The 26,544-nt window shown below is 37.7% G+C and overlaps 1 protein-coding gene across 3 annotated transcripts in view; it reads right to left on the bottom strand.

Moving 5' to 3' along the window:
* Positions 1-230: 230 nt before the first annotated feature.
* LOC131248969 (magnesium transporter MRS2-I-like) overlaps positions 231-26,544 on the bottom strand; it is a 39,400-nt gene continuing 13,086 nt past the window's right edge. For 2 of the 3 annotated variants that reach the window (XM_058249499.1, XM_058249500.1), the window contains 9 exons: positions 24,883-25,036; positions 24,599-24,720; positions 15,037-15,111; positions 7,967-8,194; positions 7,850-7,894; positions 1,580-1,624; positions 1,378-1,407; positions 1,140-1,259; positions 231-1,040 (listed from right to left, as the gene is read on the bottom strand). In XM_058249499.1, the coding sequence (XP_058105482.1) occupies positions 954-1,040; positions 1,140-1,259; positions 1,378-1,407; positions 1,580-1,624; positions 7,850-7,894; positions 7,967-8,194; positions 15,037-15,111; positions 24,599-24,720; positions 24,883-25,036 (906 nt within the window). In that variant the 3' untranslated portion in view covers positions 231-953. The remainder of the gene's footprint in view (positions 1,041-1,139; positions 1,260-1,377; positions 1,408-1,579; positions 1,625-7,849; positions 7,895-7,966; positions 8,195-15,036; positions 15,112-24,598; positions 24,721-24,882; positions 25,037-26,544) is intronic. The other variant, XM_058249501.1, reaches the window with a different exon arrangement.

Genomic DNA, 26,544 nt, shown 5'->3' with positions numbered 1-26,544 from the left:
AACAGGAAAAATCCCCCTGAAATAGGTTAGGCCATCCAATCCATACAAATTTGGGACGGATGGCCCATCCACACAGAGAACTGTTGAATGGTAGAGATTGTGACTCATTCCCGACCCAAGCAATATTAAACCATAAAGGATACTGCCCAACACATTTGCATGAAATATTGTGCATGCTATAATGCATAACTGATTACTAAGTACAAGTACTGAGAACCAGTACACTACTATTCCAGCTAAATTCAGAAATTTGATAAGAATGAACGGGAATGACTGGGTGGATGTATAAACCCGTCTATGAAGGTGAATGAATGAGGCCCAACGGCCATTTAAGCACCGTACAAACATGTTGTAGTGATGATTTCCATTCTGGTCTCAGACTGAAATTTTTGCAACCAAAACAGAGAAAAATATAAGTACTCCTTCAGTAAGGAACATGCCATGGCTACCCGGCCCAATTGCTATCCAGATCCCTACCATCTACATGCGCATGTGGGTCTCTGTGACCTGTGTGCAAGATCCAGGGTTGTTAATCCGGTCTATGTATGTGCAGTAGCCTGAAAATCGGTCCAGTCCAATATCAGGTGGTCCATGCTTGACTGCATGGAATGTTGTTTAATTCTCTTTGTTATCGGCTTCAAAAGCATGGCCCCTCTTGATGACATGACCAGCGCACACACAAACCTAACAAATAAATGGCACAGACCTGACACTTACATACAATGCAAGCCTGGGCAAGCGGGATTCGGCTGGCTACTCTCTTGAGCAGCTATCTCATTTCTTCTTTAAGAAATCTGGAAATTCAAATCTGTGAGAGTACTTTTATTGAAGCTCTGGCAACTTCTTTAACCTTTGAAGCAAAATCATAGAAGCCTTATTTTATCTCATGAAATGGTTGGGAAATTTGGAGCCCTTCCTTTTGGCTCCTTTAGGATGGAATTCTATTAAGATTATCAAGACCCAACAAGGCCTTTTTGACGGGCATAAGAGATTATCAATATGAAGAGGGAGGCGCAAGCTATTCCCGTGAGGATGACTACCTGTTCAATAACCAACCAAAAGGAAACTTAGCTAATTAGATAAGTTTCAGTTGAGTGCAGATTCTGTATTGTAAATCATGAAAGAAAATATTTACATACCCATTTAAATACATATCCGTGATCATCATTCCACGTGTATGGGATATTCATGCCAAATATTGCAGCAACCAAAGAATATATGGAGAGACAGACAGTGCCGGAACTTAAGAAGAGCTCCAGCTGTGCCACAAAAAACAGAAGAAACATTAGTAAATTATAATGTGAACAATGCCTATATGAAGAGAAATGCAGGACAATGGATATGAAACTCTTCCTATCGGGTCCTTCAAAACCTCACCTGAATCAGTTGATTTCGATGATTATCCAGCTGAAACAAGAAAAGAAAATATATGAAAAATAAAAACAAAAGTTGAGATGGATAAGATAAAAATATGATGGAATTTCTTTTTCATGAACAAAAAGATTAAAATGTCAACCCAAATAATTATCTTTGCCTTGGAAAGCCAAATGGAAAATTTTATTCATGCATGAGCAATTACCTGAATATTAATGTAGTCTTCAGTGTCATCAATATATTCACGCAGCTGGAAGGAAACATAAAGTCGCGAGTAAATATTCTGAACTAAGATATATATATATATATAACATTGACAGTATCATTAATAAAAGGCTGAAGACAAAATATACAAATGTATAAAACAGGAAAAATTACAACTGCCAACAATCTGGAAGATGAGCAATAACCTTTGATGTCATCTACCATTCCATAACAAAGGATTTAGCACTTCTAAACACCTCTATGATCTGCCCCTTCCGATTTCTGAAGCATCGATCATTCATTTCTAACCACAAAACCCAAATACCCACTATCAATGGAACACTGCAACACCCATACCAAACCAAACAACTGGAAGAAATTATCCCACAATCCTTTTGCAAACAAGCAATGTATAAAAAGACACCCACAGTTTCCTCATCTTGAAGACAGCAAATATACATTTGGAAGGATCATCTTCCTTTTACGAAGATTATATATTGTTAACACCTTCCTCCCCACCAGCCAAGCAAACGTCACAACTTTCAGAGCACCATAATGCCAAACAAGCTGTTGGACAAACCCCATCACTAACAGTATCCCCAATTAGCAACAAATAGAGGGATTTCACTGAAAACTTGCTGGATTTATCTTTTAAACATCTAATCGAATAATAGTTTGACTTTACCAGAGACACCTGGTATAACAAATTGAGCAGACCAATAAATTCTTCGATTTCTTCATCCTCTAGATTCCTTGCACGGCGGAGCCCACACAACTTCCTCTCCTCTCATAGAGAAGCAACTAGCCACCCTCAAATCTGCCTCGACAGAAATCCCCGCTAAACATGGAAATATTTCACTCATTTTTAAAAAAAATCTCCCACCCATATTTCCTCCCAAAATCTAATGTTCTTCCTATCCCCCAAATAAAAAACAATGCCTTCCCAAACTTTTTGTTTTAATGATGCCACAAATTTCCAACGATATGATCATCTATACAAAGATGACAACCTAATCCACCACTCCCTTTCTTCCACCCCATATTTCCTGCCTATCACCTCTCTCCAACGAGAGCCCATTTCTACCCCAAACCACCAAACCCATTTCCCTAATACAGCTAGATTCATATCTTCTTAACTCCCTAAATCCTGCTTCCCATTAATCCCGAGGATTTCACACCTCCTCCCACTTTATGAGATGAAATTTATGTCTATCTTCCGATCCCTTCCACAAAATCTCGCTAAAAATTTTCCTTTTCAAAATACCAACTTCAAACATTTAAATAACGACATATAATAAATTGGGAGGTTAGACATCGTCGCCTTGATCGAAGTAATTCTCCCAACCAAAGATAGGTGTCGAGTTTTCCATTTAGACAACTTCCTCTCAAACCTTTCAATCACTATATCCCAAAGATGTTTCGCCAGTCTTCCAATACATTACGGGAGTCCAAGGTAAGCAATAGGGAAAGAACCCTCCCTACAATCGAATAATCTTACGTAATCCCCCAACTCCTCTTTAGAAATACCCATCCCCAAAATCTCACTCTTTTTGATATTTACCTTCAACCCCAATACAATCTCAAAGCAAACTATAATCGAATCAAGATTTTGCACTTTTAAATCATCTACCTCACATAATAACAACAAATCATCAGCATACTGCAAGAAATATGGAAATCCAAATTATCCACCCCGAATTCTTTCACCAAACCCACCTCTGCCCCTCTCTCTATCATTTTACTTAAGGCATCCATTACTACCACAAATAGATATGGGGAAAGAGGGTCCCCTTAGCGTAGACCTCTAGTAGCTGAGAAGAAGCCATTCAGAGAACCGTTAACCAAAATTGAGAATTTTGCAAAACTCGCACATTTTTTAATCCCATATCGCCATTTAACCTGCAGCCCAATCTACCCAACATGTAATTTAGGAAGGCCCAATCTGCATGATCATAATCATTTGCTTTTTGTATGTCTAATTTACAGATTATACCTTTCAACCCTCTCCTATTGCAAGAATCTATATATTCATTCGCCACCAAAGAGTTGTCCACAATTTGTCTTCCTTCTGCAAATGCCCATCGTGAAGCTGGAAATGACTTCTCCCAAAACCTCACGGAATCTAGAAGCAAGAATCTATACATTCATTCACCACCAAAGTGTTGTCCACAATCAGTCTTCCTTCCACAAATGACCCTTGTGAAGCCAAATGACTTCCCTCAAAACCGCAAGAAATCTAGAAGCAAGCATTTTTGCTAGAATCTTATATGGAACTCCCAGTAAGCTAATAGGATGAAAGTCTCGGAGACACTTAGCACCTTCCTTTTTGGGAATTACCATGAAAAAAGTAGCCCCCTAACTCTGATACTATAATACCTTTCTCATAAAATTCATTCATAAAACCAACCACATCCCTCTTAATTGTTTTTTAATAAAACGCTATTGGAAAGCCATCTGGCCCAGGGGCTTCATCACTGCCCAATTTTGCCACCACTTTCTTGATTTCTTTCTTAGAGAATGCCTTTTCCAATGAATTTACCGATTCTCATGAGATAGAATCAAATTGTTAATTATCAAGCGTCAATCTTCTCCGTTCTTCTTTCAATAGGAGCTTTCTATAAAAATTGATTATAGAAGCACATACCTTTGTCTTACCCTCAACCCTTTCCCCCTCCACCATTGGTGACTTAATCTAGTTTGTTCGACCATGTAAATTTAATTTCTCCCATTGGTAAATCAACCATCTCATTCTCAAGTATCCAATCTGAAGGTTTTCTCATGCTACTAGAGATATGACCCCCATTTGATTTCTGGTACAAAAATCTAACGCCATTAAAATCATTGGCCACAAACCACAGTAAGCACCATCTACTGCAACAATATCCAGCTCGACCCAAAACTCATATTGTAGGTTTAGTTTACTAGACCCATAAACCGCTGAGAACACCCAAACGAAGCCTAATGGAATTGAGCATTAAAAAAAACAAAAAACACACACCATTTTCCCTTCCAACAATCCTCTTTGCTCCAGACCATGGTAAGCACCATCTACTCCAACAATATCCAGCTCGACCCAAAACTCATAACGTAGTTTCAGTTTACTAGGCCCATAAACCGCTGAGAATACCCCATCCGAAGGCTGATGAAATTAAGCAGCGCATAAAAAAATAAAAAATAAAAAATCATTCCCCTTCCAACAATCCTCTTTGCTCCAAATATTTGAGTTCCAAACTACCAAGATGCCCCCTGTTGACCTTACCACATCTACAGCTTCCCAATCTTTCTGTTGCCCCCACCATAGCAAATTAACTACGCGGCCCTGATCTATCCTCTACAACTTGGTTTCTTAAAATGTTGCTACTTGAACTTTTAATCTTTTGCACGTCTTTAACCTGACCTCGCTTTTGCGGCCACCCCAAACCCCTCATTTTCCAGCTTACTGTCTTCATTGGTAACTTGTTGATCCCTGATGGCCCTCAATATGTTGTCAAAAGTGATCGCATAATCGCATAATGCCATCCATATGGTTGCATATGCCATATGGATGTATGTGATCGCATAATGGCATATGCGATCGCATACTTTCTTTTTTTCCAATTATTTTTTTTTTTCACCAAAAAAAAAAGTTGTGCGATTGCTTGTGCCAATTGACAACATTCATCTATCTAATCTGCATTTATATTGTCACAATTTTTATTATTATATTCCGATCACATCATCTCTATCACCAATGTGATGTTGATTACTTAAGACCTGTTGGACAGTTGCCTTCCCCTTTCTTCCACAAATTTGAATACGAACACATAATCCTCTAGCCCATCACCAAACATAACCCCCACTAACTGAGGAATCACCACTATCACCTTCTTTATATGTTTCATACCTTGTGCCATGGATATTTTCCTACTCTATATCTGTCGTAATTCAAAATCTTCATTTACCCCCATTATCTGCCCCTAGAGACGTCCCCGTTGCCTCTACTATAGCTAATTGAAGTTCGATAGCCAACGGAATCATAATTTCAGGTTCCTCCAACTCTTCATTCCCCTCTAAACTCTTTCCAATTTGGCAAACCTGGATACCGACCTCTTTCCTTGTTGATATAGGGGAAGTTGGACTTTGGTCTTCTCGCTCATTGCCATCTAAAGAAGAAGGGTCCTCTCCCATCTCGCCATAGAGCACTAAGTGGGTGGCTTTGATTTCGGTTAGGGAACTCTGTCTCTCTAGGATGAGCTCCATTGTTGGTCCTCGACCTCTTTAAACCTCAATTCAGTACCAACTACCCTCTCCTCTACCTGCTCCTCTTCGCTCACTGTGTACAAGTCCTCTAGAAGATCTTTGTTCAGAACAATAGGGAAATCTATGGTCTCTGTCCATACTCTCGATCATTCGAAGAGAAGTCCCTACTCCATTCTTGTATCCCTAACCCTCTCCTCCCACTACTTCCTTGCACCCTCTATGATAAATTGTATGATAAATTGTAGGACCCGTACCCTAATTAACCTTCTGTACACTTCAATTGCGGTGTCGGTGTACCCGGAACGGACTGGATTGACAAGCACCGATCGGTGAGACGCCTTTTTTATAACTAATAGGAAGACAACAAGAACTGTCATCGACAACCGGTGTATTGCAGGAGTACTTTTTGCTACTTCGCCCTTTCACATGGCTGCCATTGACAATTGTCTCCCCTCTCCACCAACATCTAACACTCGTTCTTCCGATTCCTACACCGCTATTACCATTACCTTTGCATTATCAACCCTTAAATTGATAATTCCCGGATGCAAGTTGAGTTTCTTCTTCCTAATTTGAATCCTTGCAAACCACAATTCCTCGCCATTGTCCATTCAAGTATCAATCGCCACTATAATTTTGATACAAGTTCCAATCTCTCCCTAAAGATGCCATCGATCCAGAATTCCAACGGAATATTCCAGATTTGGTACCAATGGTCCTCCACCCAAACACTGACTACTCATTCCATTTTTGGATTTTATTTTTTATTTTTTATTTTTTTACTATGCCATCTTGACACGAGTTACACACAGAAAACACAGAATCAGCATGTTCTTGGCAGCCCAGAGAGACCAGCATCACATCTTCCTGGAGCCTTTTGAACACTATATCTTCTTCATCCACCTAGCTGCAATTTTGGGTTAGCCAGTCCACTGAATTCTCTTCTAGTAGACCTGACCTTACTGCAGCCACGAATCAAAACTCAAAAGGATTTCAGAGAATCCTCTTTAGGCCTTCTTATGGATTCTCACTTTGGGTCCCCCCTCCGTAAACAGTCTCCATAGCCACTTCTCCACTGAAGAATCTGCTTTCTCTAGGGCCTTAACCCCTTGCCTTGAGGCGTTCACCACAGCTTCTTTAAAGGACCTACTACCTACCGTTCCCCTTGACACTGGAATAGGACCCTGCATCTGCGACCCTACTTCCCTCTAGTGCACTATCATCTTTCCTTTCTTGTCTGTCTTCCCTTGCTTGTTGCAACACTCCCCTTCTCTGTCCTTTCTTTCTGGACCATACCACGCTCTCTGAACACACAGTTTTTTACCACCAAATCTCTCCCCGTTCAGTAGCTAGACTGCCTTTTCAATCTCCTCTTCCAAACTCAAACGAACGAATGAGAACCCTCTGATGTTATTTGAGCTCCTTTCTCTTGGAATCACAACTTCCATGACTGACCCAACCCATCCACACAGACCCATTCGAAATTGACTGGCAATAACCTGCCGGAAAGCTTTCGACAAACAGGGTGAGGTATTCCAATAATCCTGGTGGACCCCTCCTACCATTCCTCTGTTGTTCTGCCTTCCTCTTAGTCACCGTATCCTAGGCCCCTCGTAATTCCCCCTCCACTGTCCATTCTCTGATAGTTGATGGAATCTGTTCACCTTTTCCTTTCTCTCGCCACATCTCTACGAGAAACCATATATGGAAAACAAAATACTTTTAAAAAATAATTTTATGCTGCAATCTCAAATAAAAATCCGATTGAGTTGACAACGCGATTCCTAAATATGGACCCTTTAGACTCACTACTTTATTATGACTCTTTGGTGGTTGAGAACTTTCAGACTTAAAAAAATACTTGCTACTTTCAACTTAATTACTTTCTCAATAGGAACATTCATATATCAATGCCCTCAACTTCCCACATTAGCAAAAGGTAAAGATGCAAAATACTTCTTGTACTACTGGATGTTGACCAACAGAAGAGAAGTCAATATTTGAGATCACAAAAACTACAAACAATGCTCACCGTGGTCAATTTGTTCAATGTACCATCAATCTGCATGAAGTATGCCTGCAAAGTTAGACATAACACAGCTTAGACTTGATCAAATATGATTTGTTCAAGTAGGTTTACCATTATTACCTCAAGTAACATCTCCAGCTCCTCAACATCATTCTCATTTCCATGTATTGTTGCGGCACTAGCCCTGCTTGCTCTAGATATCTTTGAGCCTATAGTTGGAGAAGCAGGGAACCAATTGGGTACACCAGAGCCGCTTACAGGTGAAGATGCCCCAGCCAACTTTCTTGTTAAGTAAAGATCTGCCATATCATCATCATCATCCAGAAGTTGTTCAAGCTCATCCCTCACCTGGGAAAGGCAACAAATTTATTCATTAACCAACTAGAACATAAGTTTAAGCTCTAATGTGCATATCTGAGATACCGAACTTGAGACAGTAATTTAGAAATTAGGATCGAAATGAGCAATAATATTTGCACTGAAACACCATTGAGAGGATATTCCCAAGGTAACTTCAAGAACAGGAGTATGACATTTTCAATCTGTAACTCCTTGTGCTGCATATCCTTGGTATGGAACTAAATGTCATTTTCATTAGCAAGCATCTTAACTTAAATCAATTTTCTTTCATATTCTTCTCTTTCTTTCTTTTTCTTTTTCTTTTTATTATCATCATTATTTTTTACTGGCAACTTTAAATCACATTTTAACCACCAGTCAGAATGTATTTATAATATACATGATAACTAACAATCTGACACCAAATAGTCGGGATAAGGCTTAGATGATGATGATGGTGATGATATATGATAACCAACAATCTTTCAACAAGTGAGAAAGAATAAAACAAGAGCTTCCGTCATTGCTACAATTAGAAAGCTGACAAAGTAAGAAGATGGTCTAGTAAATCCCTCTTTCGCGAGAAAATCAGCCTCAAAATAGCTTCTCTAAGGGTCTGTTTGATTTTCTAAGGTAAACGTAATTGCATTGTAAATAGGTAATAATTATTTCCATAGGTAATTACCGCATTGTTTTTTAGGATTGATTTGACTCTTACCTTTTGCAATGCTAAAATTGAGGATGCTGCCAAATACTTGTGGGGCCCACCGTGATGTATGTGGATTATCCACACCATCCATCCGTTATGCCAACTAAATTTAGGGCATGAACCAAAAAATGAGCCAGATTTAAATTTCAAGTGGACCACACCACAGGAAAAAGGAATTGAACACCCACCGTTAAAAACTTCTTAGGGCCACTATTTACTTTGGTGTGGGCCACTTCAATGTTGGATCTACCTCATTTTTCGGCTCATACCTCAAAATGTCATGGTAAAGCAAATTGACGACGCGGATATGTCATATACATCATGGTGGGGCCCACAAATTTAAGTTAATCCTTTTGAACTAGTTTCCTAGGCAGAAGTACTTACCTATTTCCAAACAGGGTGAAATTGTAATAAGCTAGTATTTACAGGGCATTCACAATGAATTTGAAAAATCAAACAAGCCCTAAGGGTAATGTAATCTCATAACATTGTGGGGCCCAGATTGTTGATAGAACTTCTCTCAAAATTGATCTTGAGGAAACTTGTCACCATGGCTTCCATTTTCCATAACCTCACCTCAATTGATCCCTGTGATTTCTTTCGACATCTTAAATCTTTCCACCATGGCCGGTGAGACAATATGCCTCTGTGATTCTATTCCTCCAAGCTTCAAGCAATTATGTCGTTTCGAAATATCTGATTACTGTATGCTTTCCAGAATGACCGTAAGGTGACTATTAAGCATATATTCCAAATGATTTGACCTCTTAACATAAAAGTCCACTGTATCACACCTCCATAAAAGTTGCTATGGCCACAAGATGCACCAAAAAATAATTATGAAGTAGCTGCGGGTTACACTCACCACCTATGGTACCCAAGTACTTGCACAAGTATGGGATACTCCAAACCACACGAAATCATTACACTGGTACAATGAGGTTTGGTTATACAACCTACCATAACCAATAAGTATGGTCACTATTTTCTATGGATAACTTCCACAAAAATTATAATAAGACAGGCGTGCAGCCTACCAGGCATGGTTCACTATTGAGGGTCAAATATTGCATATTGGAACCCATTTATTACTTGGTTTTATGAACATGATAATGCTTAATGTTCTATTTTAATCATGTTTGTGTTGCAAGGTGAATTTAAGAGGTTGGATTGAAAAGGATGCTAAAAGCATGGATTTAACGCTCAAGAATCACCAAAGCCAAGAATGAGGAACGCACATACCAAAGATCCAAGAAGACCAAGTAAGAAATGAAGAGCATTGAAGACTTGAAGTGAAGAAAAAGAACCCTAAAAATTTGCATCCTTCAACTAGTCTTAAGCCCATCTTCGACCAATCGAAGGCCCCTACTCAACTACTCGAAGATTCATCGACTCGAACTCCAGCGACAAAATCCTCTAAATTCCAGTCATCCTCGACCAGTCGAAGGTTGTCCTTAACCAATCGAGGGTTACGCAGATGTTGCGCGGACTACGTAAATTTAAGGCAGTTTCTGGAATTTTCCAACTAGGTGCGAACGGAGGTGATGCACAACTATTAATAGGAGTGCACAGGGCATCCCTAGGCATCATCTAGGGTTTGAGGAGTGGAGCAAAAGCGTGGAGAAGCCGTCGCCAAGAATTTTTATTCATTTGCCTTAGTTGTTTTTTATGCTTTTCTTAAGAGATTTTAGTTCAATCATGCCTATGGTTGGCTAAACCTCTTAGCTAGGGCTAAGAGGTAAAGCTTGTAGTGTGATGGGATGTTTCTATTGCTTTGATTCATGTTTATGTTGAACTCTCTTTGATTCTAGTTTGATTATAAGGAATACTTTCAGTTTTTAATGGTTTGTTGTGACTCAAATTACAATAGATCTGCAATGGCTTTGAGTATGTTCTTTTCATGTATTGAGATTGTGAAATTAGAAAACCATGTTGTTCACCATCGTCCCTTGGGCATGGTTGGATGATGGAATCCTTCTTAACTTTCACAATTCTCTCATGTTGGTTGTGGGATTGGTAAATCCTATTGTTTGCCTTGTCTCCTGGGCATGGTTTTGTGATGGAATCAATTCCAGTTCTCACACCTCTCATCCATTGAGAATTAGGTCAAAGGAAGTTCCGATTTGGTTTTACTAAGATATCTTCCAATTGGATAAGATGGGACTCTGATTCCAGCTGTGTCCTTGAATCAAGCATAGATCTCCCTGATCTTTACAAGTGGATCCTTGGAAACCCTAGTTCCAACCTTTAAATTCTTAAGTTTCTAAATTCATCATCTCACAATTACTCCCTATTTTTCTGATTTAGGTTAGATCTTCTCCTAGTTTTGATTCTAATTACTTTCAGAATAGACACACAAGAATAGTCCCTGTGGATTCGACTTCGGTCTCACCGAGATTATTACTACATCGCGACTCTACACTTGAGGTTGTGAACATTCACTCTAGATTCATAATAACTAGTGGGTTAGTGAACAGTTAAGGTAGACTTTTATATCTAAAGGAAGGTGTTACAAACACAGCACGAAAAACATGAAGAAGAGAAGACCGGTATGGTTTACAAAGCCTTTATGATGTGCACTGGATGAAACTCCATGGTACTCACTGTGGAAATGAAAGGGAAAGTATGGTCAAATTGGAACCGAAGTTGGAGGAAAAAACAGGTTCTAAATAGAATGAAAATCAGATGGGTGAAATGGTCAATGGTCAATAGATTGGACCATAGTTATGATGAGATGCGTAAGCTCGAAGACCACCTTTTCTATTATTTCACTTTCTCATAGGAATTTCAGGGCATTCTTTGAAGAGTCTCATTACGTCACTTATGGGGCTTTTTCTCTTGTCAAATAATTTAACTAGGAAACTTAATAAGTTGGACAAGGATACAATGAGATGACGATAAGTGGTTGGTAACTTATTAGAAGGCTTCTAAGTGACAACATGACCAAGTCACCTGGGAGCATGGTTCAAAAACATAAAATCTTGACTCTAGGGCCAGTTGATTAGAGTCAGACTAAAAGACCAGGTTGAGTCTTGGTTGAGCAATAAATATACTGAATCAATAATATCTAATATTTTAAAAATAGTATTGACCAGTAGAGTCAAGTTGACCAGGTCTTCACCAAATCAAGCATTTGGTCTGTCAACTAGAAATATGATCAAGTTGACCAGGTCATTTGAAGTTGAATTAGTTCAAGTGTCCAGGCTATGATTCGGAATTTCAAACAGGTTCTTTAAAGGCTGAAGCTAAAAGCGAAGTTATGGTTTAGGTTAAAAGTTGCTTTAGGGTTAATTATGAGTACTTAAGGGCTGATTTACAGAAAATAGGAACAGATTGTTTTTTCTTCCTCCTTTTTGAAAAAAAGAAATTGCAAGTGGACTCCTTTTTTTTTGAAAGGTAAAATTGGAAGTGGAGTTTTCTTAGGGTTTACGCCATTGGCTTCTTGTAAGTTTGAATCCCTTCTTTCTCGTAGATTTGGATTTATTGATATTTCTTTCTAGTTTCTACATCCAATTTTATACAAAATTCACATTTTCTTTTTATTGTGTGATTGATAGAATTTGTGGTTTGTTGGCATCCATGAGTGTTTGTTTTTTTTTGGCTCATCTAGCAATGAACTACCCTACATCAAGTTAGTATCAGACCACTAGACCTGATTTCTTTCAGATCCATGGTGAATGAGAAGAGAAGTTGAGCTGTTGAGCTGACATGCATAATGATGTTTGCTGTATAATAAGATAAGAAGAGAGAAGCATTGTGCAATCAAACAAAAGTGATTCAGATGTTCTGTTCAATCACCAATAGGGTTAGAAGAGACGGAAAAAAAAAATGATTCCAATGTTCTGTCCAATCACCAATTGGGTAGAAGAGACCAAGATTGGAGGACCGTGATCAAGTTTTACACTTGATCGCTGTGATGCCTCCAATTCCATGAAGATCTCCAACCTGGGAACTTTATTGACTGGTTGGCCTTTAAAGACATGCTGGAAGGATATTTTTCTCGAGTGAAAAGTATATTCTGAAAAAGAAGAAGTTTTGACTGCAAAGTCGAAGGCCAATGCATTCCTATAGAGGATGCAGTTGCAAGTTGCAACAAACATGAGACACGGAGAAGAAAAGGAATACAGAATTGGAAGGGGATGGAAGGTGATGCGGCAAAGTTTTTTCCTTCAGGTTCTCCTCAACAGTCCCATTTGATGTTTCATCAAGGAAACATGAGCATCAAAGATGATGCATCAAACATTTTGTTCTGAGATCCGCAACAATGTTTCCAAAATAGAAGGTCAATAAATCGAAGTCTCCTGGTAGATTATACTCCAAAGTTCAGAACCAAATGTTCTTTGGCTAGGAAACATACTCTAGATGAGTCTTTTCAATTATCATTGAAAGCTGAATAGAGGTTAAAGCCTAATAACATGGGCACCTCAAGCTCCTAACGTTAAGTAGTTCAAGGGGACAGCGATGTGCTTTCTATCATGGATCCAACAAATTCTAGCCAAGAGAGGAGAAAAGGGAATGAGGTGATTCAAAGGCCATTTGCTTGTACCTGTGGGCGATGCTATGACATTTGAATATATTCACAATAGGTGATGCATATGTGTCATATCCATTTTGATACTTCAATTTTAGTAGTAATATCTGCAAGCCCGTAAAATTGCCAATTATTCCTTGCCCAGTCTGAGTATCTTAGGCCAACATGTTTCAAGTACATGGTGTATAATCATATAGATCATATGAGCGCCTCAAAAGAAAACATGAAGCGAAAGTTAACCTAGTCTCAGCAAAAACAAAATGAAATGGGTAAGAAATAAGTGGCAGGCAAAGAAGCATGTACAGAGTTGCATTGACTCGATGGGCCTACTTCAATCAAATCAAGAAGTTTGATAGCCCCAAAGATACCGGCCAAAGAAAAGGATTGTGAGCAGTCCGATATCTTATAAACTAGTTGTACCTCAAAGAGGAAGTGTGTTTCATGATGATTGATAATTGATGACAATAGCTCTGACGATCTAGTTTCCAAAATGATAGTCGGCAAACTGGAAATAGATAGTAAAAAGCTCCCAAAACCGAGCATGGTAGTATGGTTTTGATTGGTGAGGAAATTAAGATTTACCCATCATTGTTTGGTCTCATTCTTGATTAGCAACATGTAACCAGATTAAGTATGGTGTGATGCCATTCTGACAAGTGTGTCACCTTTCCTTAGAAACTGTACTCCAGTAGGCCAGTGGGGCTCAGAATTTTATAATTTTGACGAAGGAAAAATTACAGGCACATTCTTTTGACAGAGTGAAGATACTGTTATCTCTCTCCTTTACTAGAGTTATTTTTTCTAAGGCAACGATAAAAAGTTCAATGGAGCATGGATTGCCTCTATGAAAATAATCATTACAATCGAGAATTTGAAGAAAACGGGAATAGTGTTGCCGAATATGTGCTTTGATGATAAAGGTGTTCCCCTTCCTTTCTCAAATCACCTCATTGGTATTTGAGTGGGCATTGGTGCTGCCGGAGTTTTCTGAAATCTCAATGGACCCACTGCAGAGGGATTGGGATTCAATTGTCTTTAGTTAGCTGAAACTTTTTTTGGTTTTCAGGATGAGAGCTCAGAGCTGATGAAGGGAAGGATCATAACCAAGATACTTAAATTTTAAGACAGACAGCCTCATTTTCTTTGAAGAGACTACTGGACTAGTTGCTTCAGGCATTCATTGTGCAAGCCGAAAGATGATCCGTAGAAGAAAATGATGTCGCAACAGTACAACAGAACTTAGCTAGCTGTTTCGCATGGATAATTGGATTAGTATATCATGCATGGGACTTCTTACAAAAAATTTCCAGTGACCGCATAAGATGTGTTTTACCTAATGGAGGTTATTAACTATAAACTAGTGCTGGTTCTAATGCAATCAGTAAAATACACAGATACTATTTTTATCATTGGTCCTCCTTCATCAATAACCCAAATAGCTTCTCTGTTATCTCTGTTTGGATATGCCACCAGGGAAGCCATAGCCCACAGCAGCACACATGACAAAAAACATAATTTCTACTTGTAGACATTCAAGTGAAAAATGTATCTCAAATTGCATACGGAAGTTTCTTGGTACATCTCTGTTGCAAAAGGAGAGAAAAACTATACCTTTTGAACACGAGCAGTCAACCTTGTCATTGCACTCTTCAATTTACGGACCCGATCCAAGTTACGACTGCTAATCTGCATATTGTAGTTATTGGTAGATAAATTTAACAAGAGCAGGAGAAGCATGAGACAACACAAATGCAACCAGCATAAAGTTACAGGAAGTGTTATCCATAAAAAATACCCTCATCCTTCAAAATAAAAATAAAAAATACCCTCTTTTTTTAGGTTGGAAAACTCTTATTTTGGAGAATAATCCACAAAGCCCTCTAAAACAAATAAACAAATACACAGAGGGGGTTAGTAAATATATCCTATTTCCAACTTGCTCCTCCATCAGTTGCCCTTCTTCCAGCTTCCCCAAAAAACACTAAACTAGACCCCACCACCTAACTTGCAATCACAAACACACCCCTCAAAATCATATCCAGTGATGGTTTGTTGGCTGTCGGTTCATTGAATCCCTCATTGCTCAACTTCATTCCCTTGGCATTGAAGTTGAAGTTTTTAAGGTGGGAACTGCAGAAACAGTTGCAACTCATCATACATTTGGGCAAGATTTGATGGTGATGACAGGAAGAAGAGGTTTTGGAACTCGAGTAAGAAGAGGTAATCTGGGTGCGGAGAATTCTGTTTAATAATGCTTATGTAATGTAGAATGGGTATTTGGATATGCTGCTGTTTCTTTTTTCCCTTTTTTAAATGAATGGCTCAAAATTTTACTAAAAGTAAAAGCAATACAAACAGCTATGAACAACACAAGATACATCAACCCATACTCTCAACCAATGTTTAGCATCGGTAACATTACATCTATTGATGACCGGGGATACAGAAACATGCATCGGCATCACTGATACTCGGAAAAATATCATTGTCTGAGGGAAACAATGGGGACAAGTTGGGAAAAAGGTGCACTTTTTAAGTGGAACTTCAGGAGATGTTAAAAGACACATGTTTACACATGTACGAATCAAAATATTGTAAAAAATAACTATGCACAATAAGTTTTCATTTATAGGGGCTTTACCATGTGTTGTCGAAAAAAATCAGTACAAAATAATATATAAATTTTCCACATTAATTAACAGTGAAAAACACATTTTTCAATATAAAATTGAAAATAAAAAAGGATTTTCCCGATTTTCACTTTAATGTTAGTTTTTTTGCCACAAATCCATGTCAACGCATGGAAATCCATTGCAATCCATGCTAACGTTTGAAAAATAAAAATAAAAATTGTTCCTATAGTTTCTTTGTCAGCTTTGAATTCCAACTCGTGTTCATGTTCGTTTCGAGTCAAGATTCTCCCTAAATCCAAACTTTCATTCAACAAAAACCAAGAGTGATTGGAATCACATAAGGAACAAAATTTTATATATATCTGAAATTTTCATTCATCAATTTTCGCCTATTTAAAGATCTTTTCCTAGTATCAGGGATATATTGCTGGTATCGACAATATTATTGATGGTATTGCCAACACTGAAACTTCTATAAGAGATTCTTCTCAAAGTATCGTTGATATCGATAATATCACCAAGTATCCCCGATATTATCGAAAATATTGGCGATATTTGGAATTTTTTATACTTTCATCAGTTTTGGTATTGATGACCTAGTGATACTAGTAATATCGATGATATTATTGATAATATCGTCGATATTTGGAACACTGCTCTCAACTAAGATCATATAACAAGCAGCCCCACTCTGCTATCAACTACAAATAGAGAAATCTAATAGCTTCCTCTTTAGAATGACTACCAGACTCTGAAATCGCTTCAAAGTGCACATGGGAGAAAGATATCTATAAAATCAATCGCCTTAATCAGGTTGGCAATACTCCACAATGCAACAACCAGATTTGGCTCACCCAATCTCTTATTTCTTAAGTTGATAGGAGATTGTGTTGGAAGTATGAGCCTTGAAATCCAACTCGATTTTATTGTTGATTGGAACTTGGTCATAAGAGATCTTTTATGATGAATGGAACTTGGTCATTAGTGACCTTTTTGCTTGAGGGCCTCCTTGGTTTGAGGGATTTGGGGCAAGGATTTGTGAAATCCATGGATTTCAAATTCTCCGGTTTTCTTTTTTCATCAACAATTTATCAAATTCGTGGATTTCCCAAATCCATAAACTTGGGGTAAATCTAAATCCAAAAATAAATAAATAAACAAATACAATTGACTTTGCAAATCCACAAAATATGAGACTTGCTTAAAAGCGATAAAAGCTATTTCATCGCATTAAATGTTCTTGCATTGCCACATATCCTACCAAATCCAAATCCAATGCAAATCCATGAATTTGACAAGTTCATGGATTTATTAAAGTCACATATCCATGACCTCAAACGGTGCCTTACATTCTTCTTTCATGAGATGATAAAATCATGCATGAAAACATTACGTTTATGGATGTGGCTGATCCTTTGGATCAATTCTTGGTTGGCTCCATGGTGAAAGAGTGGGTGACACATTGGTTGGGTTTTGGTCATGGGAGAGTTGTGTCATGCGATTCTTAAGTATACTAGATTCCATAACCACTCTAGGATTTGACCATCCAAATCTTGTTTGTGGTTATCCAGTGTGTTTCTGTGAACCGGTGATGAACAGGGATGGCTTAGTCTCCACCATCGGGTCATTTGTCACATTGTTATTTAGGGCCCTTCACAGGAGTATGGATATCCATATTTGTAGTAAGAATCGCACCATCTCCCAATTGAGAGGCCACCATGCTTGGATTGGCTTCCTCATATGCTAGCTTAGACTTATCCTTTGACTTGAGGAAGCAAGAGGTGATCTTATTCTTGATATGATGAATTTGACACATCTTGCGATGCCACAATACATGGTTGACAATAGATATGATTGGGTACATGTATCGAGGTTAATGAACCTCGTGTGATCTAATAACGGATCCGTCGTCACCACGGACTTATGATTAGTGGCGTAGATCATGGTTATCGAGATTAGATCAGGCTCATATTTGTGGGCCCACACTTCCAGATGCTTTGAGATGGTTTCCCTTATTAAGTTGGATCATTTATTTCAACCATTGGTTTTGTTTTATCATGCTTGATGGACAAGCAATGGTCGTGATCTGTTAGTGGTATATCCTTCATTTGGTATGGATTAAGACAAGATGTTGGAGGGATATGAACAATTTGGGTACATGGATGAATGTGGTGTGTGCACTTCTGATGATATGGGGCATACCGAAATGCACGGGTGGCGACTACCATACATATGGTCCAACACCATCACCCCAACCCCTCTCCTATATAGATAATGGTTCTGAATATCGGTATTGGTAAGCGTATCGGCCCGGCCAAAAAACGATATGATACAGTGTTACATATCAGTATCGGGTCCGAATTGGCCTGTATTGGATATAATTTTTTAGCAAAAAAATATTAGAAAAATAAGAAAAAAAAAAATGAGATATCCAAGAATCTATCTTTTTTTTAATCATGTATTCAATGGCGTATCGGACCATTCTTTGGTAAGAATGTTGTATGTCAGGTTGACCCATTGTAGACTATGAAGTAGATATGGGTGTGTGTGTGTGTAAATTGTTGATATATGCCATAAATTAGTATCATATATTGTTGATATGATAATCTATCTATCAACTATTAGACTATGAAATTATTCAAATCAAAAAATTAAATGTGTATAACACATAAGTATGGGTATGGTGCCGTTGTAAAACACACACACACACACGCACACACACACACACACACACACACACACACATATATAATTTATATCTTTAGTAAAAGTGTTGAAGATTAAGCCCAAATGTTTTACCCGGTCAATACCAAAAGGATTGTCAAACCTGTTCAATACTGTCATCATCGTTTGCACTGTTATATAGTTCATATCGATACTAAGAATATTGAGCGTAGCCAAATATGTAGGTATGCTCATGACCAATTGGCAGTTGTGCCAGTGGTCGCTGCGGATAATCCCCATATCGACCATATGGGTATGATGTCGCTGGGTTTGGCCATGGAGACTGTAAGATCTGATAGGCGGCATACTCGTAGGCTCCATGATGTCCCGATAGTCGCCGTCATCATCATAATAGGCATGTTTCCTGTTACTACTACCACTCCCATCCAATGTTGTCAAATGCGATCGCATATATGCACACGCCATCACATATTCGCATATTATGGAAGAAATCGCATATGCCATGATGGCATATGCGACCATGCCAAGTATGCCATGGCAAACTTTTATATGCGATCGCATATGCGAGTATGCGATCGCATAATGGCCCAATGGTCAGAAATATGACTGTTGAGACTTTATTTTTATTTTATTATTTATTTATTGGCAATTTCTGTCACTTTTGCCTATAAATAGGCACTCAAATCCCCCCCATTTTCACTATTCTCCACTCTGAAGCTTACAATCTCTAACTCTCTCTTTTACTCCTCTTTCTCTCTTGCTCTAATCTCTATACAAGACTACATTAAGTTATAACTTGTAACTTGTAAGTTGTTTCAAGTTATCCATTTATCAATAAAATTTCTATGTTCGAAGTTTTTAATAATTAATTCTCTCTTAATGTAGTTTGTTGATTGTTTTGTTAAAATTTATGTAAATATAATATAAATAATTAAATATGTAACTTAATGAAACACTCAAAACTACAATGAAATAAGTAAAACAAGTTATCCAATCACTTAGGCAAGTTTTTCCTAATGTTTAGAATGTTTTAGATTTTTTATAAATTTTTTCCTTTTTTGTTTTTCAAAAAATAAAAATAAAAATGCGATCATGTATCCAATTATGCAATCGCATATGCGATTTGACAACTTTGCTCCCATCATCACCATAATCTCCCCGAGTCTGACTAGGCACCACGGAATCATCTCCATAGCTAGTAGACATGCTCTTTCTTCGGTCTCGACTAGAATGGCTTGGGCCAAGTGCAAGGCCGTGTGGATAAGGATAGTTGCTAGGTACTACTGTCTCAGTCCCACTAGCACCACCAATTAGTACGTCCACCAGTACTACCGCCATGATCATCACCCTTTCCACCACGACTACCTCTTTCACTTATATTGTTGTTATCCCCATCAGTCTCAATCGCACTGCTACTATGATTACGTCCTTCATCAACATCTTCAATAACCGGCTCTGGACAACTCAAAGGTTGTATTGTTTTTGGAACGAGATCCGAGAATTCAAGCTCCTCACCTTTGGCTACGTCTTTTTGTTCCTCAATTTGTTTAAGCCATGGGAAAAAATGGTCGTCTTCAGCAAAAATATAGTCCAAATTTATTAGACAATACTGCAGTTGGTTGTATGTCTGCTCTCTTGATTTCTTCATATTTTTTAGTCGCAGTCTCACATTATAGTAAATAAATACATTCATCTACACCTATATCTACTTTAATCGATTTCGTTGCTTCGCATGATGCAGAAGAACATACTCCAATTTCTCTCACAACCGGTGAATGATGTTATCTAACTTAAAATTTTAACTGAGATATTCTGTAAATTAGGTGCACTTTCTCCATAATTGACCCACCATTGAGCTACATATATAACAAATGAATATATTGGTAAAGACATACATGTTTGTTCTAAATTTTACGCATGGCTTATCGTAAATCTTACATACTATTCGTCATACCTAGATTGATTCTCTATGTAGCAACTTGTACAAGTGGATCTCCAAAGCTACCCTTCGCCAGGTCTCCACCTCAATGTTGTCATGTGTGATTGCATAAACGATTATACAATCACACAATTGCATACAGGGCCGCAGATCACAAAGTCACCAATCATCATATTTATGACTGTTGAACGCTTTATTTTTATTTTTTCATTTTTGCTACTTTTTGCCTATGAAAAGGCACTCCTATAACAGAAGAAGATAAAGTATATATCGAAGGAAATGACGATGATGATGACAGTGATGATGGTGATGATGTGCCACAATGGATTAGGGATCAATGTGTATGGTATTAGTATTTATTTAGTATAGCATTCACTAAGTTGTACTTTGTAACTTGTATTTTTATTTTTATTTTTACTATTACTCTGTTAGTTTGTAGTTTGTACATTTATAAATCAAGTAACTCATCAAGTTATCAATAAAATTTCTATGTTAGTGTTTGTAACAAGTTATTATTTGTTAGTGTAACTTGTTGATTGCTATATAACACATAGATGGTCTAATAGTCATTTAAATGTAATATAATAATGTACTAATTAGGTAATTACAAAAATTATAATGAAATAGGTTAAAAAAAATCCAATCACTTATATTAATTACACAGTATTTTCTTATTTTTTATGAATTTTTTCTATTTCCCCTTTTTTGCATTTCTTTTTATTTTTTCAAAAAAAAAAAATATGCGATTGCATAAGCAACAAAGCCCACCTAGATGGCTCAAGATCGCTTACGCCATTTGATACCATTGCTTCACCTGTGAAAAATCAAGTCATTTGTACTACAAATCTACACTCTACATATGTGATATATGTAATGCATTTCAAAATAGAAAACCAAATTTTAAATAGTGATTAAACTACTACATTAATAGCATCAACTTGCCGATTAAAGTCTAGCTTTGACATCTTAATAACATTTTTCAAACCAATAGTAACTTCCTTATCCTCTTCAAATGTAGGTGCATGTCAGAATAGAGGGTTTAAGAAGTAGCCTATAACCATTGCAAAGAGCATATCAATATTTATCCCTATATGTCTAACAAAAGTAACCCATAAGTCATAATTGTAACTATTAACTAAAAATAAAAAATAAAAATAAAAAAAGCTAAATAGTTGTATCTTTTTTTACATGTTGTGTATGATCATGGTAAAATTGTTCATTCCAATGCTTATCTATTAGCTTCCACTAATCCGTGTAGTATTTATAATCACGTTGAATAGACAACATTGCTCTATTTGTAGCCTCATAAAGAAAGCCCATCGTCAGCCTATTGCCACTTTCCACAAGTCGAAGAACCTTAATCAAGGGTCCTATTGCTTCATAATCTTTATGACTTTTTTCCAGTACTTGTTGTCTCTTACTATCGCACACACTCCCACGACCGTGCCACTCATCCTTTTTCCCTACTTAGAGCTTAAACATTGCCGATATGCAATCATCTTGCTAAGTGCCCCTATATAAACTCTCCATGGCTACAAAATTTGTAACAAATCTAGTGGCCCCTAGCCTTAACAATTCTCACCCGATATGAACTTCTTCAAGGGGGCAATTATCTGATTGTGATTGTAAATGTATATCATAATCAACCTTGCATTCTCAACCAACTTTGACACACTCTTCTCCATAGGTAACTTTCCCATTGCCTTATATGATGCGTCATCATCAATGATAATCCACACCATATTACTCTCCCCAACTTCATCCTTGAATGCATCAATGGCTCTAATGAACATTATACCCAAGTAAGAGTAAACCATGAACTTTATAATGCTTACTCTAGTTGGGCCAGTCAAACCATTGCACATGATTGTGCATCCTCTACTCACCCATATTCTTCTAAATGATTGTACATAAGTCCACACTTGATTGTACACTTCATTTAAATACTTTGCGCCAATGTCATAAGAAATGGGTGCTTTATACCAGGTCTTGCATTTGCTGCTGCATCCACAAATACCTGAAAACACGGTGAATCAGCAACATGTGGAAGGATGCTATTATGTAAAAATAACTTTGTTGTTGCCTTTTCAAGATTATCTATAATCTTTTTTGACCATATTTGCTTTAATTTCTTTTACTTGCTAGTGGCCTCCCTAAATATCATCTCATCACCAAAAATTGCATGTGGCTCGCTCTCATCCTCATCGACAATATGAATATCGGGCCAAGAGAGTTGTGGCTCTTACCGTCGTGTGCTAAAGGCATGACGTTAACCCCTCCAACTGCACTATTGTCCCCTAAATCAGAAACCGAACCAGTCCTACCAAACATTTAATGTCGTTGCTCACCCTCATGAGTCTTATATGAGTCTTCCTTGACTCAATATCCTCTTGCCGTTGTAACTCCCTGAGTCTTCCTGACTCAATATCCTCATCAACACCTCGCCCTGCTCATCAAACATCAAGGGTGGCTTTTTCTCTCCTTCTCCCCCATTGCCTTTTTATCTTTAATTTATTTAAGTTTTGTTCCATCTACTCCCTTACTTCCTTAGGGACAGTGGAACACCCAGAAAATTGACCCTTTAGATGGGCCAAGTCTTGTTTTAATCAAGTTATGCCCTCGCTCACGCTTTTATTGCAGTACTTGTACATTATTTGTTACCTACTCCATCCTATTCTTACCCTGTACTTCCACCCTACATATTCATTTTTATTCTAGGCCATTCTCTCAACGTCAAGTCATCAACAACCAACTGCTACGCCCAAGCAACAACCCAAATCTCCAATAGACAGCGGTCCAACACAAGTTACCCAACCCAAATCTCCAAATGGAAACAGCAATATCACTGGATTTGGATCGGGACAGATTGGGGTGAATTGTCTTTGCAGCATCAAGTTGATGTAAACTGTAAAAGTGAAAGTGGTCTTTACAACTAAAAGGGTAGGTAGGGTTTGAGGTCAGAGTGATGTTGCTGGTTATTAGAATTGAGAATGCTTGTAAGTGGATGGTTAGATGCCATCCCAGAGATTGTTTCAGACTCTTCCATAGATTCTTCTTCAACATGAGAAAGAGGGGGGAGGGAAGTCAGAAAGCAATTGCAAGAGAGTTTTCCTTCACCCCCATAACTGTAGAGCAATGTTGGAAATTTAAATTAAATTTTATTTTTAAAAAAAAAAAAAGTTCATCATGTGGACTGACCACCGAGTGACTTCCCAATGTAGGAGGCTTATTTTCCTTCTGAATGGCAGCTGAAAATAATTGCTATTAATTCAAGTGGATTGAGTGGGGGAATGTGAGTATCTATGTACTGTATCCAGCTTAGTTTTGGCTTATGTGAACAAGAAAGATGCTGTATCCAGTTTAGTTTTGGCTTATGTGAACAAGCAAGATGCTGTATCCAGCTTAGTTTTGGCTTATGTGAACAAGCAAGACAATCATCTATGACACAGGTATGGCACGTGTCAAAATCAGAAATGGATTCTGAGTCTCCAACATGATGGCTTTCAAAAAGTCAGATTTGCTGACACACCCATACAAATATTTAAAATAATAAATATAATAATTTATAGTATATTGTAATTATTTATATGTAAAATCCAAATAAATGACAATAACGATGAGGACAAAACCCAAAAACGATCTTTACTTCTAAATATGGATCACAAATAACAAATAACAATAACTAAACATAAAAAGCAGTTCTATATTCAAGTTATGTCCAAAGAGTGCCGGACATGTGGACATGGACATATTTTGACAGGGGAAACTTTAAGAAAAGTGTGTGCCCTTGTTACCTAGGGCATAGCACAAGGGCTTATCACTAAGCATCAACCAACGGGCAAATTCATTTGTTGAATAAATTTAAAAAATCGTAGATTGGAAAATATATGATGCAAAAGAAAAAAATTCCACATACCTTGGAGGTCAGCTCATCTAAAGCTGGATAAGCAGCAGTCTCCAGTTCTGTGGTACGTGCATCAAGGAAACTACAAATGGCTTCTAAAGCTACTTCCAGAGCACGGAATTCAAATGGGGACTCTGCAACGGATTACACTGCACCATCAGAGCACTTGAAAATAAAAAATAAGAGCAAGCAAGGATTCCGTTTCCAACAAAACAGAAATCACTTCAAACGTCAGAATGCAAAAGAGAAGTAAACCACCAAATAACACCCAAATACCATCCTCAACGATCGCATACCATCTTCTTCACCAGCTTCAACGTCGTTTTGTCCGCTTGAGTGTTCCCTCCCATCCCCTTGAACTTGGCTGGCAGAATTTACAGGCGGTAAACGCCTGCGAAGTTCCTCAACAATCGGAATCACATTATCTTCCATTGGATCTCGAAGCAAAACCTACTCCCCAAAAAACATGAATAAATAATAGATAAGAACCAAAACCAACTTAAAAGCTGTAGAGTCAAATTACAACACCAATAATTTCAACATGATTCACATACTCCAAATCGCTATATACTAAAATAAGATTTTTATTTTTGTTTCCCTTCCTCTTTTTGTCCAATAAAAGCTGGAGACTCAAATTTTCAACCCGAAGAAAATGATGGAGAGTCAAATTATTACTTGGAAATTTGAGACGGGAGTCTCCATGCTTGATTTTTATAATACAATTATAAAAGTCATAATTTTTTCCAATAATATCAACTTAAAATACTCAATTCTAAACACCTTTGAGAAAAGTACTCAATTCTAGATGCCTTTGTATGTCGAATTACATAAATTTCTTTTTTCAAGAAAGAAAAAGGTATAAGATATCGAATAGGTTTCACAAACATAGACTCCTTTTGAACGGAAATTACAGAAGTAAAATGCACGTGCGTTGCACGTGTGGAATCCTAATAAAATAGTAGGGTTTTGATAAGGTATGGTTCCTTAGAGCACTAATTGAAAGACTCTTAAGGATTAGAAATGGTCGGTTAGGCAAAAAGTGGTTTGATAATCAAAGGGATAAGGAGGAAAAGGTTACCATTTTTTTGTATACGGCATATCTAGAGCACTAATTGAAAGACTCTTAAGGATTAGAAACGGTTGGTTAGGCACAAAGTGGTTTGATAATCAAAGGGATAAGGGGGATAAGGTTACCATTTTTTTGTATACGGCATATCTAGAGCATGTTACATAAATGAACAATTCGGATCCAAAGTGTGTGTGCATATAAATATCTGGCCCACCTCAGTAGGACATGAATTGTGATGGTCGTGAGTAAAAATATTTTGAATAGAATGCATAATTTTATTATGTGGACCACCTGAATTTGTTCCACAAAATCCTCGTGGTGTAAAGGTGGGTGATTATGTGGATTTCTCTTATTAACCATCTATGTGCATGCCACGGATAAGTGGGCCATAGATCCAGTAGACATATCCTATAGCTATCTGTGGGGAAATGAAGATGCATTGTGTCAAACTCCATTTTTAGTAATTGTGTATAGATACTACAAATAGCAATATGGAAGAGGTTTTCTAGAGGGCCTATGGAATTTGCAAACCTCTTTTATTTGTACACTATGGAACATTTGTGAGAAAACAAAATTTTCAATTAGGTTGGCTGTTGTTTAGATCTTCTCGCCTACAAACCAGGCCAAGCAAAAAGAAAAAACATTTCTTTACTTTGTATGGCTCACTTGCAAAGTGACATGGTGAGTTTTGAGGCAAAAGATCTAAAGTTTCTTTTAATCAGATTGAAAGGTCTGATCTTTCACACACTTTTCATATTTACACATATCCATGTGTGTACAAATAAAAGGGATTTTTTAACTCCAATGCTGCCTGGAAACGTATTGTAGCAAGGGGTTTGGGGGTCACCATTAATGTGCTTTAGTACGCTCATTTCATACAAGTGCGGCC

Source organism: Magnolia sinica, chromosome 6 (genome assembly GCF_029962835.1).
Source record: "Magnolia sinica isolate HGM2019 chromosome 6, MsV1, whole genome shotgun sequence".
Taxonomy (NCBI): Eukaryota; Viridiplantae; Streptophyta; class Magnoliopsida; order Magnoliales; family Magnoliaceae; genus Magnolia; species Magnolia sinica.
Note: the sequence above shows the minus strand (reverse complement) of the source record. Positions and strands in the feature narration are given on the sequence as shown.